This window comes from Oncorhynchus gorbuscha, linkage group LG03 (assembly GCF_021184085.1).
Source record: "Oncorhynchus gorbuscha isolate QuinsamMale2020 ecotype Even-year linkage group LG03, OgorEven_v1.0, whole genome shotgun sequence".
Classification (NCBI taxonomy): domain Eukaryota; kingdom Metazoa; phylum Chordata; class Actinopteri; order Salmoniformes; family Salmonidae; genus Oncorhynchus; species Oncorhynchus gorbuscha.
In genome coordinates this window covers 89,321,291-89,339,496 of record NC_060175.1, presented here as the reverse complement: position 1 = coordinate 89,339,496, position 18,206 = coordinate 89,321,291, and the positions used below count along the sequence as shown (strand labels likewise).

The window sequence follows — 18,206 nt, the reverse complement described above, 5'->3', positions numbered from 1 at the left end:
GTGGAAGCTTTCTCTCACTCTCCTTTTCCTCACTCTGTCTCTCCTTTCCTCCTTTCTCTTTCCCCCTCCATACTTTTCTTTGTCTACTTTTTCTCTCCATCTCTCTCTCTCCCTACCTCCAGTTCTCTGAGAACAGGGTGGTCCTCGATGCCAGGGAAAAGGACTCTCATGGCGTAGGTCCGGTAGTCCAGGTGGGGGATACCAGCTCTGTCCAGATCACTGGTCAGCTCGTTGATGTCCGTCTGCAGCTCAGCAAAAGCTGGAGGAGGTTGGTAGAGAGAGGAGAAATGAACCGCACTGTTAGTATGGATCAACTGATTTCAGACCTGCTGGTTTAATTGAAACCATTGATCTCCATGCATTAGTATGTACGCCCACTAGCTATGGTGACCCCCCCCTCCCCCCTCACCCCACCACACACACACACACACACACACACACACACACACACACACACACACACACACACACACACACACACACACACACACACACACACACACACACACACACACACACACACACCTCTGGTGGCCAGTAAATTGTCTGTACTGTACAGTATCTGAGCTCCGGTGTGTTCCCTGCTGTTAGGGGCTGCAGGTGAGAGCTGGTTAATTGGTCCCTTCCTGACTGAGTCCTGCTGGGCCTTGCTCTGCCCTGTGGGTGTCCCCTTAGCCTCTCTACAGCCAATCACAATCATATCTCCCCCCAGCACCCCTGCTAGCCCAGCCCAGGGCCCAGGGCTCAGGCATACACCCCTGGAGGGGAACCCAGGTACCTAGCTGCCCCTCGAAATCCACCCTCGGTGCACTACACTCTTCCTGAACACAGATGCTGTTTAAAACATGACCCTTCGGTGTGTCTCCTCGCCTGTGTGTGTGTCTGCTTAGAGTATCTGTCTGTCTGTCTGTCTGTATGTGTCCAGGGCTTTAGCTCTATAAGCCCCATGTAGCTGTGTGCTGCTCAGCTCTGTTCACACCCCCCAGCTGGGCCCTACAACAGACATAGAGCAGACCTCACTATGAACCTCTCTACTCTGCCACAGCCCTGACACAACCCAGATAAACAAGACAATGATATTTAGAGGATATATACCCTTCTAGTATACTATGTCTTCTATATGTCTTATCTTTGTAATTCTGTATGTTAGAGTTATTCTATGTGCTGTATTTCTGTATGTTAGAGTTATTCTATGTGCTGTAATTCTGTATGTTAGAGTTATTCTATGTGCTGTAATTCTGTATGTTAGAGTTATTCCATGTGCTGTTGTTATTCTATGTGCTGTAATTCTGTATGTTAGAGTTATTCTATGTGCTGTAATTCTGCATGTTAGAGTTATTCTATGTGCTGTTGTTATTCTATGTGCTGTAATTCCGTATGTTAGAGTTATTCTATGTGCTGTAATTCTGCATGTTAGAGTTATTCTATGTGCTGTAATTCTGCATGTTAGAGTTATTCTATGTGCTGTTGTTATTCTATGTGCTGTAATTCTGTATGTTAGAGTTATTCTATGTGCTGTAATTCTGCATGTTAGAGTTATTCTATGTGCTGTAATTCTGCATGTTAGAGTTATTCTATGTGCTGTAATTCTGTATGTTAGAGTTATTCTATGTGCTGTAATTCTGCATGTTAGAGTTATTCTATGTGCTGTTGTTATTCTATGTGCTGTAATTCTGTATGTTAGAGTTATTCTATGTGCTGTAATTCTGCATGTTAGAGTTATTCTATGTGCTGTAATTCTGCATGTTAGAGTTATTCTATGTGCTGTTGTTATTCTATGTGCTGTAATTCTGTATGTTAGAGTTATTCTATGTGCTGTAATTCTGCATGTTAGAGTTATTCTATGTGCTGTTGTTATTCTATATGCTGTAATTCTGTATGTTAGAGTTATTATATGTGCTGTAATTCTGTATGTTAGAGTTATTCTATATGTTGTATTTCTGTATGTTAGAGTTATTCTATGTGCTGTAATTCTGTATTTTGGAGTTATTCTATATGTTGTATTTCTGTATGTTAGAGTTATTATATGTGCTGCAATTCTGTATGTTAGAGTTATTCTATGTGCTGTAATTCTGTATGTTAGAGTTATTCTATATGTTGTATTTCTGTATGTTAGAGTTATTATATGTGCTGTAATTCTGTATGTTAGAGTTATTATATGTGCTGTAATTCTGTATGTTAGAGTTATTCTATATGTTGTATTTCTGTATGTTAGAGTTATTATATGTGCTGTTGTTATTCTATGTGCTGTAATTCTGTATGTTAGAGTTATTCTATGTGCTGTAATTCTGTATGTTAGAGTTATTCTATGTGCCATAATTCTGTATGTTAGAGTTATTATATGTGCTGTAATTCTGTATGTTAGAGTTATTCTATATGTTGTATTTCTGTATGTTAGAGTTATTATATGTGCTGTAATTCTGTATGTTAGAGTTATTATATGTGCTGTAATTCTGTATGTTAGAGTTATTCTATATGTTGTATTTCTGTATGTTAGAGTTATTATATGTGCTGTTGTTATTCTATGTGCTGTAATTCTGTATGTTAGAGTTATTCTATGTGCCATAATTCTGTATGTTAGAGTTATTATATGTGCTGTAATTCTGTATGTTAGAGTTATTCTATATGTTGTATTTCTGTATGTTAGAGTTATTATATGTGCTGTTGTTATTCTATGTGCTGTATTTCTGTATGTTAGAGTTATTCTATGTGCTGTAATTCTGTATGTTAGAGTTATTCTATATGTTGTATTTCTGTATGTTAGAGTTATTATATGTGCTGTTTTTATTCTATGTGCTGTATTTCTGTATGTTAGAGTTATTATATGTGCTGTAATTCTGTATGTTAGAGTTATTCTATGTGCTGTAATTCTGTATTTTGGAGTTATTCTATATGTTGTATTTCTGTATGTTAGAGTTATTATATGTGCTGTTGTTATTCTATGTGCTGTAATTCTGTATGTTAGAGTTATTCTATGTGCCATAATTCTGTATGTTAGAGTTATTATATGTGCTGTAATTCTGTATGTTAGAGTTATTCTATATGTTGTATTTCTGTATGTTAGAGTTATTATATGTGCTGTTGTTATTCTATGTGCTGTATTTCTGTATGTTAGAGTTATTCTATGTGCTGTAATTCTGTATGTTAGAGTTATTCTATATGTTGTATTTCTGTATGTTAGAGTTATTCTATGTGCTGTAATTCTGTATGTTAGAGTTATTCTATGTGCTGTAATTCTGTATGTTAGAGTTATTCTATGTGCTGTAATTCTGTATTTTGGAGTTATTCTATATGTTGTATTTCTGTATGTTAGAGTTATTATATGTGCTGTAATGCTGTATGTTAGAGTTATTCTATATGTTGTATTTCTGTATGTTAGAGTTATTCTATGTGCTGTAATTCTGTATGTTAGAGTTATTATATGTGCTGTAATTCTGTATGTTAGAGTTATTCTATATGTTGTATTTCTGTATGTTAGAGTTATTATATGTGCTGTTGTTATTCTATGTGCTGTAATTCTGTATGTTAGAGTTATTCTATGTGCTGTAATTCTGTATGTTAGAGTTATTCTATGTGCCATAATTCTGTATGTTAGAGTTATTATATGTGCTGTAATTCTGTATGTTAGAGTTATTCTATATGTTGTATTTCTGTATGTTAGAGTTATTATATGTGCTGTAATTCTGTATGTTAGAGTTATTATATGTGCTGTAATTCTGTATGTTAGAGTTATTCTATATGTTGTATTTCTGTATGTTAGAGTTATTATATGTGCTGTTGTTATTCTATGTGCTGTAATTCTGTATGTTAGAGTTATTCTATGTGCCATAATTCTGTATGTTAGAGTTATTATATGTGCTGTAATTCTGTATGTTAGAGTTATTCTATATGTTGTATTTCTGTATGTTAGAGTTATTATATGTGCTGTTGTTATTCTATGTGCTGTATTTCTGTATGTTAGAGTTATTCTATGTGCTGTAATTCTGTATGTTAGAGTTATTCTATATGTTGTATTTCTGTATGTTAGAGTTATTCTATGTGCTGTAATTCTGTATTTTGGAGTTATTCTATATGTTGTATTTCTGTATGTTAGAGTTATTATATGTGCTGTTGTTATTCTATGTGCTGTAATTCTGTATGTTAGAGTTATTCTATATGTTGTATTTCTGTATGTTAGAGTTATTATATGTGCTGTTGTTATTCTATGTGCTGTATTTCTGTATGTTAGAGTTATTCTATGTGCTGTAATTCTGTATGTTAGAGTTATTCTATATGTTGTATTTCTGTATGTTAGAGTTATTCTATGTGCTGTAATTCTGTATGTTAGAGTTATTCTATGTGCTGTAATTCTGTATGTTAGAGTTATTCTATGTGCTGTAATTCTGTATTTTGGAGTTATTCTATATGTTGTATTTCTGTATGTTAGAGTTATTATATGTGCTGTAATGCTGTATGTTAGAGTTATTATATGTGCTGTAATTCTGTATGTTAGAGTTATTCTATGTGCTGTAATTCTGTATGTTAGAGTTATTCTATGTGCTGTAATTCTGTATTTTGGAGTTATTATATGTGCTGTATTTCTGTATGTTAGAGTTATTATATGTGCTGTAATTCTGTATGTTAGAGTTATTCTACATGCTGTTGTTATTCTATGTGCTGTAATTCTGAGTGGTAAAAGCTGTCTTGAGGGAATACATACAGTAACTTGCCTGTTCTTCCTCTGGGCCCAAGGTTTAGAGGTCAGCTGGTGCAGTGAACAGAAGCGTGCCCTGTCTGTACTATGGCCCACCAGGTGTGTGTGTGTGTGTGTGTGTGTGTGTGTGTGTGTGTGTGTGTGTGTGTGTGTGTGTGTGTGTGTGTGTGTGTGTGTGTGTGTGTGTGTGTGTGTGTGTGTGTGTGTGTGTGTGTGTGTGTGTGTGTGTGCCAGTGTGTGTGTGTTTGTGTAAGCCAGTGTGTGTTAGCGATAGACAAGCACCATGTGCATTTAGTGTGCCATGATCAGCATCAAAAACAGGGTAAACTAAACAGCAGAGACTGTGTGTCTGTCAGACAAAACCTGACTCACTAACCCAGATTCACAATAACTTGTATTACATTATACAACACATACCACCAGTTATTTACTTATTACACAGAAGCATCAATGTGCGTCTTTCATGTGATTATAACATGCCTTAGTGGAGCCCAGCTAGCGAGCTCAGTCTTAAACCCTACAAGGAAACTGGAATCAAAGTGTCTCAAAATAGCTATGTAGAGCAGAAGAGGACCAAACATAATTGCTTAACTCTTCACAGACATTTTGAGAGACTGATTTCAGTTTCTGTACCTGTGATGACATGACTTTGTTGCTGATGGAGGATAAGGATATAGGCTAGTGTACATGATTAGCGACTCTGGCCTGAACCGACCTTCCGTAACCCTATGCCTGGGGTACCCCCCCCCCCCCACCAGGTTTTGGTTTTTGCCTAGCACTACACAGTCTAGACCAGGGTTAGTTTGTGAGAATTGCAACTAATAGTATGTAGTTGGATGCATTTCAATGTTACTGATAGCCAACTAATAGTATGTGGTTTATTTGCTGAATGTCTATGGATGCTTCCCTAGATGCATTTCAATGTTACTGATAGCCAACTAATAGTCTGTGGTTTATTTGCTGAATGTCTATGGATGCTTCCCTAGATGCATTTCAATGTTACTGATAGCCAACTAATAGTCTGTGGTTTATTTGCTGAATGTCTATGGATGCTTCCCTAGATGCATTTCAATGTTACTGATAGCCAACTAATAGTCTGTGGTTTATTTGCTGAATGTCTATGGATGCTTCCCTAGATGCATTTCAATGTTACTGATAGCCAACTAATAGTCTGTGGTTCATTTGTTATCTAAATAAAGTGTTACTCACCTTCCTTGCACTCCAGGGCGACCCGGGACTCCAGGTTGTCCATCTGCATCTGCAGGCGCTTCAGGGTGAGGTCATTCTCCCGCGACTTGCGTTTGTATGCGATGAGGACGAGGATGACGATGATAAGGAGAAGGCCTCCGCCGGCGGCGATGGAGACGATGGCGGGAAGGGTGAGCAGGCTGTCTGACAGGATGTGAACCGCCCCTGGAGATACGTGGAGACCGCCCACCTGGACCTGATATTTAAACACACACAGTATATTAAACATACACAGTATATTAAAACACACACACACACAGTATATTAAACACACACACACAGTATCTTAAACATACACAGTATATTAAAACACACACACACAGTATATTAAACATACACAGTATATTAAAACACACACACATAGTATATTAAACATACACACACACAGTATATTAAAACACACACACATAGTATATTAAACATGCACACCCACAGTATATTAAACATGCACACCCATAGTATATTAAACATGCACACCCACAGTATATTAAACATGCACACCCATAGTATATTAAACATACACACACAGTATATTAAACACACACACACACACAGTATATTAAACATACACACACAGTATATTAAACACACACACACATAGTATATTAAACATACACACACACAGTATATTAAACATACACACACACAGTATATTAAACACACACACACAGTATATTAAACACACACACACACACACACACACACACACACACACACACACACACACACACACACACACACACACACACACACACACACACACACACACACACACACACACACACACACACACACACACACACACACACACACACATAATATTAAACATTAAAACACACACACACACACACACACACACACACACACACACACACACACACACACACACACACACACAGACACAGACATTACACACACACACACACACACACACACACACACACACACACACACACAGTATATTAAACATTAAACACACACACACACACACACACACACACACACACAGTATATTAAACATACACACATGCAAGCACACACACACACACACACACACACACACACACACACACACACACACACACACACACACACACACACACACACACACACACACACACACACACACACACACACACACACACACAGTATATTAAACACACACATGCAAACACACACACATAAACACACAGGCACACACACACACACAGTTCGATTCAGTTAAATAAACCCATACAGCACACAGACACAGTGTGCATAGACACACCCACCCAGACACCCAGACACCCCGACATGGAGGACAGTGAAGAGTGAAGTTCTGGGGGCTTGAACTCAATAAGTGAGAAGACTGGTAGAAATAATTGCAGTGGATTCTTGCAGAACCTTTTGACAGCCAGAGCCCAGTTACACTGCCGTGTCTTTGACCTGTTTCTCTCAGCTGAATGAACAACCACAAGTGCAAAAATAATGGAGTTTACAGGTCAAACGTTATGGAAAATAAATCACAGACACTCTGACACACAGAGACAGAAAAGAGAGACAGGAGGAGATGGTGTGCGTCTGTGTGTGTGTGTTTGTCAGTGTCTGTTTAAGTGTGTGTTTCTGTTTTGTTGTGTGTGTACTTGGACAGACTGATTGAGGTACCATGACTTTGTACTGGCCCGTGAGGTTGGGGGGCTCACACAGCAGCTGGGTCTCAGACACAGTGACTGAGCAGGGGGTCTCCCCAATCAGTACAGTGTAGTTGAGCTTCACCCCTCCTGAGGCCGGGGGCACCAGGTTTTTGCCCTGTGGGGGGAGAGGAGGGGGATAAGGAGGGAGAAACATAGCAAAGCTCAACTAAGGTAATATGAAGCCCCTCAAAAATAATCATTGGTTGTTATGGTGCAGTAATGATGACACACACCTAAACCCTCTCTTGGTTTCTACAAGCTAGGTCTTGTCCGGGTCTAGACCGGGTTGCTATCTAAGTGCTGTCCTTTACAGAGCTGTATCCATCCATTTGATTGATTACAATCTCAGTAAGCTCCCATACCTTGAGAATGATGGGCGCGCCAGGCTTCTGCTCCAGGACCCCATTGGTGCTGAGAGGTTCAAAGTATGGGTTGGGGTAGTAGAGGAAGTTGGTGTTGTTATAGACTAGCAGAGTCTGGACGTTGTTGAAGATAAAGCCAAACTCATCAGCATGTTTGACAGTGTCCAGGCCTGGATGGTACTCTGCCACCAGGGACGGAGCAACGCAACTCATACTGGTGCTATTCAGAACCTTACACATCTGCGAGAGGGCGAGAGGGCGAGAGAGAGAGAGAGAGAGAGAGAGAGAGAGAGAGAGAGAGAGAGAGAGAGAGAGAGAGAGAGAGAGAGAGAGAGAGAGAGAGAGAGAGAGAACGGGTTGGAGAGAGAGAGAAAGGGAAGAAGATAGGGAGAGAGAGAGTGGTGAAGGAGAGAGAGAGAGAAGAGGAAGTAGAGAGAGAGGGGAAGGAGAGAGAGAGAAGGGAGTCCGAGAGGGAGGGAAAGAGAGAGGGAGAGAAAGAGAGAGGGAGAGAAAGAGAGGAGGGAAGGAGAGAGAACGGGTTGGAGAGAGAGAGAAAGGGAAGAAGATAGGGAGAGAGAGAGAGTGGTGAAGGAGAGAGAGAGAGAAAATGAAGTAGAGAGAGAGGGGAAGGAGAGAGAGAGAGGGGAGACAGAGAGGGAGGGAAAGAGAGAGGGAGAGAAAGAGAGGAGGGAAGGAGAGAGAACAGGTTGGAGAGAGAGAGAAAGGGAAGGAGATAGGGGGAGAGAGAGAGAGAGTGGTGAAGGAGAGAGAGAGAGAGAAAAAAGGAAGGAGAGACAGAGAAATGGAAGGAGAGAGAGAGGGGAAGGAGAGAGAGAGAGAGAGAGAAGGGGGAGAGAGAGAGATAGGGGAAGGAGAGAGAGGGGAGAGAGAAGGGGAGAGAGAGAGAGAGAGAGAGAGAGAGAGAGAGAGAGAGAGAGAGAGAGAAGGGGGAGAGAGAGAGAGAGAGAGAGAGAGAGAGAGAGAGAGAGAGAGAGAGAGAGAGAGAGAGAGAGAGAGAGAGAGAGAAAGGGAAGGAGAGGGGGGAGAGAGAGAGAGAGAAAGGGAAGGAGAGAGAGAGGGGGAGAGAGAGCGAGAGAGGGGGAGAGAAGGGGGAGACAGAGAGACAGAGAGGGGAAGGAGAGAGAGAGGGGGAGAGAGAAGGGGGAGAGAGAGAGAGGGGGAGAGAGGGGAGAGAGAGAGAGAGGGGAAGAGAGAAGGGGGAGAGAGAGAGAGAGGGAGAGAGAGAGAGAGAGAGAGAGAGAGAGAGAGAGAGAGAGAGAGAGAGAGAGAGAGAGGGGGAGAGAAGGGGGAGACAGAGAGACAGAGAGGGGAAGGAGAGAGAGAGGAGAAGAGAGAAGGGGAGAGAGAGAAAGGGAAGGAGAGGGGGAGAGAGAGAGAGAGGGGAAGGAGAGAGAGAGGGGGAGAGAGAGCGAGAGAGGGGGAGAGAAGGGGGAGACAGAGAGACAGAGAGGGGAAGGAGAGAGAGAGGAGAAGAGAGAAGGGGGAGAGAGAGGGGAAGGAGAGAGAGAGTGGGGAAGGAGAGAGAGCGGGTGGGGAGAGAAGAGGGAGAGAGAGAGAGAGAGAGAGAGAGAGAGAGAAAGGGAAGGAGAGGGGGAGAGAGAATGGGGGGAGAGAGAGAGAGAGAGAGAGAGAGAGAGAGAGAGAGAGAGAGAGAGAGAGAGAGAGAGAGAGAGAGAGAGGGGAAGGAGAGAGAGAGGGGGAGAGAGAAAAGGAAGGCGAGAGAGAGAACAGGAAGGAGAGCGAGAGAGAGAGCGAGAGAGAGAGAGAGAGAGAAAGGGAAGGAGAGGGGGAAGAGAGAAGGGGGAGAGAGAGAGAGAGGGGAGAGAGAAGGGGAGAGAGAGAGAGAGGGGAAGGAGAGAGAGAGGGTGAGAGAGAGCGAGAGAGGGGAGGGGGAGAAGGGGGGAGAGAGAGAGACAGAGAGGGGAAGGAGAGAGGGGGAGAGAAGGGGGGAGAGAGAGAGAGAGATAGAGAGAGAGGGGGAAGGAGAGAGAGAGGGGAAGAGAGAAGGGAGAGAGAGAGAGAGAGAGAGACACATTAGCTCTTGAGATGCTTTATTCACCAAAAGATGGAACCAGGCTACTGAAGGGATCCACACTAGCCAGCCATCATGCTCTAATAATCTAAGCCCTCCAATATGAGACATGAGACAAGAGCAAGTCAAGCGGGATGAGGTAAGACAGACCGCCTGGCTTTACTCTTTTCATTCTAAAAGCTGAACGAGTATATTCATACCATATAGCCTGTCAACCACCTACTGTAATACCATGTAAAGTTGAGAGTTTATTGAATGTTACACTTAATACAATAGCACACACTGGGGGAAAGGGAAGGAGATAGGGGGAGAGAGAGAGAGTGGTGAGAGAGAGAGTGGTGAAGAGAGAGAGAGTCTCAAGGTAAGACAGCCTCAAGCTAAGACATGTAAGAGGACAGGGGGGCATATCCCAATCACTTGGACATATAACCAATCTGGCAGGTTGAGGTGAAGTCATGGCTTCTTGAATGATATTAATTTCCATCTGTATGCCCAGGAGCAGATATTTTCCATCTATATGCCCAGGAGCAGATATTTTCCATCTGAATGCCCAGGAGCAGATATTTCCATCTGTATGCCCAGGAGCAGATATTTTCCATCTGTATGCCCAGGAGCAGACATTTTCCACCTGTATGCCCAGGAGCAGACATTTTCCATCCGTATGCCCAGGAGCAGATATTTTCCATCTGTATGCCCAGGAGCAGATATTTTCCATCTGTATGCCCAGGAGCAGACATTTTCCATCTGTATGCCCAGGAGCAGACATTTTCCATCTGTATGCCCAGGAGCAGACATTTTCCATCTGTATGCCCAGGAGCAGACATTTTCCACGTGAGGGAACAAGCTGTAGCACTACAAACAGTAGAGGAACACAATAGATTACTGTGCTGCACTCCTGCTGCTGCCGGAGCCTCTCTCACTCTTAGGAGAAACTTAATTAGAGCCAAATGTCTTCAAAGCTCTGTAGCGCCAGCAGAGTACCACACCTCTTACCTGTTGTCCTATGCTCTAGTCTAGAGCAGTGTTCGTTCAGATAGGGAAGGTTAAGCCTGATACAGAGGCTATTTCTTTTGGGCTGTTGCCTGTGTACATTTGATAAATCTACTTGTATATTTTGTATGCTATGACGCTTTCACCACAGGATCACCAAGACCAGCAAATACATCTTCACTCTGATGAAGTCAACCTGCCTTCTGCTGATTTCATGCCCTTATCACTATTTTACAATTACATACGCTAATAAAAATATTTTGTAGACAATATAATGAAAAGGGCTGTCTGGTAGCCTCAATAAATAGACAAAGATTTGTCGTTACATGTATAGATGTTTTTTACTTGACTTAAACTTGTGACTGGACTCCACTTGACTTGCTCTTACAATGCATGACTTGGACTTGACTCGAGTCTTGACCCATTCTACTTGGAACTCAACTTGAGACTCGGACCTTGTGATTGCTTGTGAATAATAGTGGCTTGCTCCCACCTCTAGTGTATAGAGTGAGAATTGTCTTAGTTACCACAACCATGCTCTTTGAGGTAGAACTACAGAGTACAAGAGTATTCCCATTCTTCCCCATGCAGGAAGGAATCGTAGGATGCATTATTAAGTGGCTAGCTGTATGGTAACTTAGGGCTGGTCCTGCTGGAGGCCCGTGGAGGACTGGGTTGGGTTCAGCAGGAAGTCGGCTCTGCTACTGGGTTAAATGAAACACAGTTCCCACATTACAGCTGTCGACATGTGTGCTGCTGCGGCTGGACTCGATGTCTATATAATAGCCCACATTACAAGGTCTCAACACTCCCTCTACTCCCGCAGAGTAGTGACATTGTGCATCTACAGTCTAAGTTTGAATGTCAGTGAGAGAGAGAGAGAGAGAGAGAGAGAGAGAGAGAGAGAGAGAGAGAGAGATAGGAAGGAGAGGGAGATAGGAAGGAGAGAGAGAGAGAGGAAGGAGAGAGAGAGAGAGAGAGAGAGAGAGAGAGAGAGAGAGAGAGAGAGAGAGAGAGGAGGGAAGAGAGAGAGAGAGAGAGAGAGAGAGAGAGAGAGAGAGAGAGAGAGAGAGAGAGAGAGAGAGAGAGAGAGAGAGAGAGAGAGAGAGAGGGGGAAGAGAGAGAGAGAGAGAGGAAGGAGAGAGAGAGAGAGAGAGAGGAAGGAGAGAGAGATAGGAAGGAGAGAGAGAGAGAGGAAGGAGAGAGAGAGAGAGAGAGATAGGAAGGAGAGAGAGAGAGAGGAAGGAGAGAGAGAGAGAGAGAGAGGGGAAGAGAGAGAGAGAGAGAGAGAGAGAGAGAGAGAGAGAGAGAGAGAGAGAGAGAGAGAGAGAGAGAGAGAGAGAGAGAGAGAGAGAGAGAGAGGGGAAGAGAGAGAGAGCGAGAGAGAGAGAGAGAGGGGGGGGATAGAGAGAGTGGAAGGAGAGAGAGAGAGAGAGAGAGAGAGAGAGAGAGAGAGAGAGAGAGAGAGAGAGAGAGAGGGAGAGAGAGAGGGGAAGAGAGAGAGAGAGAGAGAGAGGGGGATGAGAGAGAGAGAGAGAGAGAGAGAGAGGGGGATAGAGAGAGTGGAAGGAGAGAGAGAGAGAGAGAGAGAGAGAGAGAGAGAGAGAGAGAGAGAGAGAGAGAGAGAGAGAGAGAGAGAGAGAGGGGGGGAGAGAGAGAGAGAGAGAGGGGGGGATAGAGAGAGGGGGAGGGGGAGAGAGAGAGAGAGAGAGAGAGAGAGAGAGAGAGAGAGAGAGAGAGAGAGAGAGAGAGAGAGAGAGGGAGGGGGGGAGAGAGAGAGAGAGAGGGGGGGAGGAGAGAGAGAGAGAGAGAGAGAGAGAGAGAGAGAGAGAGAGAGAGAGAGAGGGGGATAGAGAGAGAGAGGGGGATAGAGAGAGTGGAAGGAGAGAGAGAGAGGGGGGGATGAGAGAGAGAGAGAGAGAGAGAGAGAGGGGGATAGAGAGAGTGGAAGGAGAGAGAGAGAGAGAGAGAGAGAGAGAGAGGGGGGGGAGGAGAGAGAGAGAGACACACATTAGCTCTGCTGACACATTTTCTCCAAGAATCTTCTACAGTAATCCTATTATATATTACAGATAAAGCTTAGAATAGATGACAGTTATAGAACAAATACTGAAAAACCTCATGTATACACTGTTCTTATCGTGTGCTATTATTATCAAAAGCTGCTTGTGAATGTATGTACTTATTAACTTAAAACATTCTGGCCAATAAGTCCCTTATTAACTGCAAATAAACACCAATTCACTGTCATAGTTTTGAGCAAATAAGCTTTTTTATAGCTACGAATACACTTGATTTCTCTCACACATTGAGACAGTAAAAAGCTAAAGTTCCATGTTGCTGTAGTCTCCATGTTTTAACAGTGGTGTGTTACAGAGAGAAACAGACGCCACCACAGCATTACACTCCGCCTGTCTGTCTCTGTCTTGGTTGGAACACAACGGAACAGCAATGCATTTGCAAGTCAACTGCAGTACAGTATGGCTCCCACTACCATCTGTTCAGAGCTGGGATAGATAGCTGGAAAGATGCTGCATGTTTTCAACACACTCCTTCAATACTCTGTGTGTTTGGGGCGGTGAGAAATCATGTCTCCCTCTCCCTGAATCCTGTCTTCTGAGAAAGGCTGTCATATAAGACTCAGCAATGACTTGGATGTGATTTAATGTGATGTATGTAGATCTAAAGAGACCAGTCAGAATAAGACACTGAGCTTAGTGCCTATAAGGTTAGTGGTCAGGGTAGTGAAGGGGGAAATACTGGCTATGTCAGAGTAGTGAAGGGGGCAATACTGGCTATGTCAGAGTAGTGAAGAGGGCAATACTGGCTATGTCAGAGTAGTGAAGAGGGCAATACTGGCTATGTCAGAGTAGTGAAGAGGGGAATACTGGCTATGTCAGAGTAGTGAAGAGGGGAATACTGGCTATGTCAGGGTAGTGAAGAGGGGAATACTGGCTATGTCAGAGTAGTGAAGAGGGGAATACTGGCTATGTCAGAGTAGTGAAGAGGGCAATACTGGCTATGTCAGAGTAGTGAAGGGGGCAATACTGGCTATGTCAGAGTAGTGAAGGGGGCAATACTGGCTATGTCAGAGTAGTGAAGGGGGAATACTGGCTATGTCAGAGTAGTGAAGGGGGCAATACTGGCTATGTCAGAGTAGTGAAGGGGGCAATACTGGCTATGTCAGAGTAGTGAAGGGGGAAATACTGGCTATGTCAGAGTAGTGAAGGGGGCAATACTGGCTATGTCAGAGTAGTGAAGAGGGGAATACTGGCTATGTCAGAGTAGTGAAGGGGGCAATACTGGCTATGTCAGAGTAGTGAAGAGGGGAATACTGGCTATGTCAGAGTAGTGAAGGGGGAATACTGGCTATGTCAGGGTAGTGAAGAGGGGAATACTGGCTATGTCAGGGTAGTGAAGAGGGAAATACTGGCTATGTCAGAGTAGTGAAGGGGGCAATACTGGCTATGTCTGGGTAGTGAAGAGGGAAATACTGGCTATGTCAGAGTAGTGAAGAGGGGAATACTGGCTATGTCAGAGTAGTGAAGGGGGCAATACTGGCTATGTCAGAGTAGTGAAGGGGGCAATACTGGCTATGTCAGAGTAGTGAAGGGGGCAATACTGGCTATGTCAGAGTAGTGAAGAGGGGAATACTGGCTATGTCAGAGTAGTGAAGGGGGCAATACTGGCTATGTCAGAGTAGTGAAGAGGGGAATACTGGCTATGTCAGAGTAGTGAAGAGGGGAATACTGGCTATGTCAGAGTAGTGAAGAGGGGAATACTGGCTATGTCAGAGTAGTGAAGAGGGGAATACTGGCTATGTCAGAGTAGTGAAGGGGGCAATACTGGCTATGTCAGAGTAGTGAAGAGGGGAATACTGGCTATGTCAGAGTAGTGAAGGGGGCAATACTGGCTATGTCAGAGTAGTGAAGAGGGGAATACTGGCTATGTCAGAGTAGTGAAGGGGGCAATACTGGCTATGTCAGAGTAGTGAAGAGGGGAATACTGGCTATGTCAGAGTAGTGAAGGGGGCAATACTGGCTATGTCAGAGTAGTGAAGTGGGGAATACTGGCTATGTCAGAGTAGTGAAGAGGGGAATACTGGCTATGTCAGAGTAGTGAAGGGGCAATACTGGCTATGTCAGAGTAGTGAAGGGGGCAATACTGGCTATGTCTGGGTAGTGAAGAGGGGAATACTGGCTATGTCAGAATAGTGAAGGGGGCAATACTGGCTATGTCAGAGTAGTGAAGGGGGCAATACTGGCTATGTCAGAGTAGTGAAGAGGGGAATACTGGCTATGTCAGAGTAGTGAAGGGGGCAATACTGGCTATGTCAGAGTAGTGAAGAGGGGAATACTGGCTATGTCAGAGTAGTGAAGGGGCAATACTGGCTATGTCAGAGTAGTGAAGGGGCAATACTGGCTATGTCAGAGTAGTGAAGGGGGCAATACTGGCTATGTCAGAGTAGTGAAGGGGCAATACTGGCTATGTCTGGGTAGTGAAGGGGGCAATACTGGCTATGTCAGAGTAGTGAAGGGGGCAATACTGGCTATGTCAGAGTAGTGAAGTGGGCAATACTGCCTATGTCAGAGTAGTGAAGAGGGGAATACTGGCTATGTCAGAGTAGTGAAGGGGCAATACTGGCTATGTCAGAGTAGTGAAGGGGGCAATACTGGCTATGTCAGAGTAGTGAAGGGGGCAATACTGGCTATGTCTGGGTAGTGAAGGGGCAATACTGGCTATGTCAGAGTAGTGAAGGGGGCAATACTGGCTATGTCTGGGTAGTGAAGGGGCAATACTGGCTATGTCAGAGTAGTGAAGGTGGCAATACTGGCTATGTCAGAGTAGTGAAGGGGGCAATACTGGCTATGTCAGAGTAGTGAAGAGGGCAATACTGGCTATGTCAGAGTAGTGAAGGGGGCAATACTGGCTATGTCAGAGTAGTGAAGGGGGCAATACTGGCTATGTCAGAGTAGTGAAGAGGGCAATACTGGCTATGTCAGAGTAGTGAAGGGGGCAATACTGGCTATGTCAGAGTAGTGAAGAGGGCAATACTGGCTATGTCAGGGTAGTGAAGAGGGGAATTCTGGCTATGTCAGAGTAGTGAAGGGGGCAATACTGGCTATGTCTGGGTAGTGAAGGGGGCAATACTGGCTATGTCAGAGTAGTGAAGGGGGCAATACTGGCTATGTCAGAGTAGTGAAGGGGCAATACTGGCTATGTCAGAGTAGTGAAGGGGGCAATACTGGCTATGTCTGGGTAGTGAAGGGGCAATACTGGCTATGTCAGAGTAGTGAAGGGGGCAATACTGGCTATGTCAGAGTAGTGAAGGGGGCAATACTGGCTATGTCAGAGTAGTGAAGGGGGCAATACTGGCTATGTCAGGGTAGTGAAGGGGGCAATACTGGCTATGTCAGAGTAGTGAAGAGGGCAATACTGGCTATGTCAGAGTAGTGAAGGGGGCAATACTGGCTATGTCAGAGTAGTGAAGGGGCAATACTGGCTATGTCAGAGTAGTGAAGAGGGGAATACTGGCTATGTCAGAGTAGTGAAGGGGGCAATACTGGCTATGTCAGAGTAGTGAAGAGGGGAATACTGGCTATGTCAGAGTAGTGAAGGGGGCAATACTGGCTATGTCTGGGTAGTGAAGAGGGGAATACTGGCTATGTCAGAGTAGTGAAGAGGGGAATACTGGCTATGTCAGAGTAGTGAAGGGGGCAATACTGGCTATGTCTGGGTAGTGAAGGGGGCAATACTGGCTATGTCAGAGTAGTGAAGGGGGCAATACTGGCTATGTCAGAGTAGTGAAGGGGGCAATACTGCCTATGTCAGAGTAGTGAAGAGGGGAATACTGGCTATGTCAGAGTAGTGAAGGGGGCAATACTGGCTATGTCAGAGTAGTGAAGGGGGCAATACTGGCTATGTCAGAGTAGTGAAGGGGGCAATACTGGCTATGTCTGGGTAGTGAAGGGGGCAATACTGGCTATGTCAGAGTAGTGAAGGGGCAATACTGGCTATGTCTGGGTAGTGAAGGGGGCAATACTGGCTATGTCAGAGTAGTGAAGGGGGCAATACTGGCTATGTCAGAGTAGTGAAGGGGCAATACTGGCTATGTCAGAGTAGTGAAGAGGGCAATACTGGCTATGTCAGAGTAGTGAAGGGGGCAATACTGGCTATGTCAGAGTAGTGAAGGGGGCAATACTGGCTATGTCAGAGTAGTGAAGAGGGCAATACTGGCTATGTCAGAGTAGTGAAGGGGGCAATACTGGCTATGTCAGAGTAGTGAAGAGGGCAATACTGGCTATGTCAGGGTAGTGAAGAGGGGAATTCTGGCTATGTCAGAGTAGTGAAGGGGGCAATACTGGCTATGTCTGGGTAGTGAAGGGGGCAATACTGGCTATGTCAGAGTAGTGAAGGGGGCAATACTGGCTATGTCAGAGTAGTGAAGGGGGCAATACTGGCTATGTCAGAGTAGTGAAGGGGCAATACTGGCTATGTCTGGGTAGTGAAGGGAGCAATACTGGCTATGTCAGAGTAGTGAAGGGGGCAATACTGGCTATGTCAGAGTAGTGAAGGGGGCAATACTGGCTATGTCAGAGTAGTGAAGGGGGCAATACTGGCTATGTCAGGGTAGTGAAGGGGGCAATACTGGCTATGTCAGAGTAGTGAAGAGGGCAATACTGGCTATGTCAGAGTAGTGAAGGGGGCAATACTGGCTATGTCAGAGTAGTGAAGGGGGCAATACTGGCTATGTCAGAGTAGTGAAGAGGGCAATACTGGCTATGTCAGGGTAGTGAAGAGGGGCAATACTGGCTATGTCAGAGTAGTGAAGGGGGCAATACTGGCTATGTCAGGGTAGTGAAGGGGGCAATACTGGCTATGTCAGAGTAGTGAAGGGGGCAATACTGGCTATGTCAGGGTAGTGAAGGGGGCAATACTGGCTATGTCAGAGTAGTGAAGGGGGCAATACTGGCTATGTCAGAGTAGTGAAGAGGGGAATACTGGCTATGTCAGAGTAGTGAAGGGGGCAATACTGGCTATGTCAGAGTAGTGAAGAGGGGAATACTGGCTATGTCAGGGTAGTGAAGGGAGAAATACTGGCTATGTCAGAGTAGTGAAGATGGAAATACTGGCTATGTCAGAATAGTGAAGGGGGAAATACTGGCTATGTCAGAGTAGTGAAGGGG

General features: G+C 44.3%; 1 protein-coding gene across 1 annotated transcript in view; it reads right to left on the bottom strand.

The window, feature by feature from the left end:
- Window positions 1–18,206, bottom strand: part of LOC124032168 (plexin-A2-like) — a 582,788-nt gene that overhangs the window by 93,737 nt on the left and 470,845 nt on the right. Inside the window, exons 18-21 of the mRNA XM_046344331.1 lie at window positions 7,977–8,216; window positions 7,586–7,729; window positions 5,903–6,137; window positions 117–259 (exon numbers count right to left, since the gene is read on the bottom strand). Coding sequence (XP_046200287.1) covers window positions 117–259; window positions 5,903–6,137; window positions 7,586–7,729; window positions 7,977–8,216 — 762 coding nt within the window. The remainder of the gene's footprint in view (window positions 1–116; window positions 260–5,902; window positions 6,138–7,585; window positions 7,730–7,976; window positions 8,217–18,206) is intronic.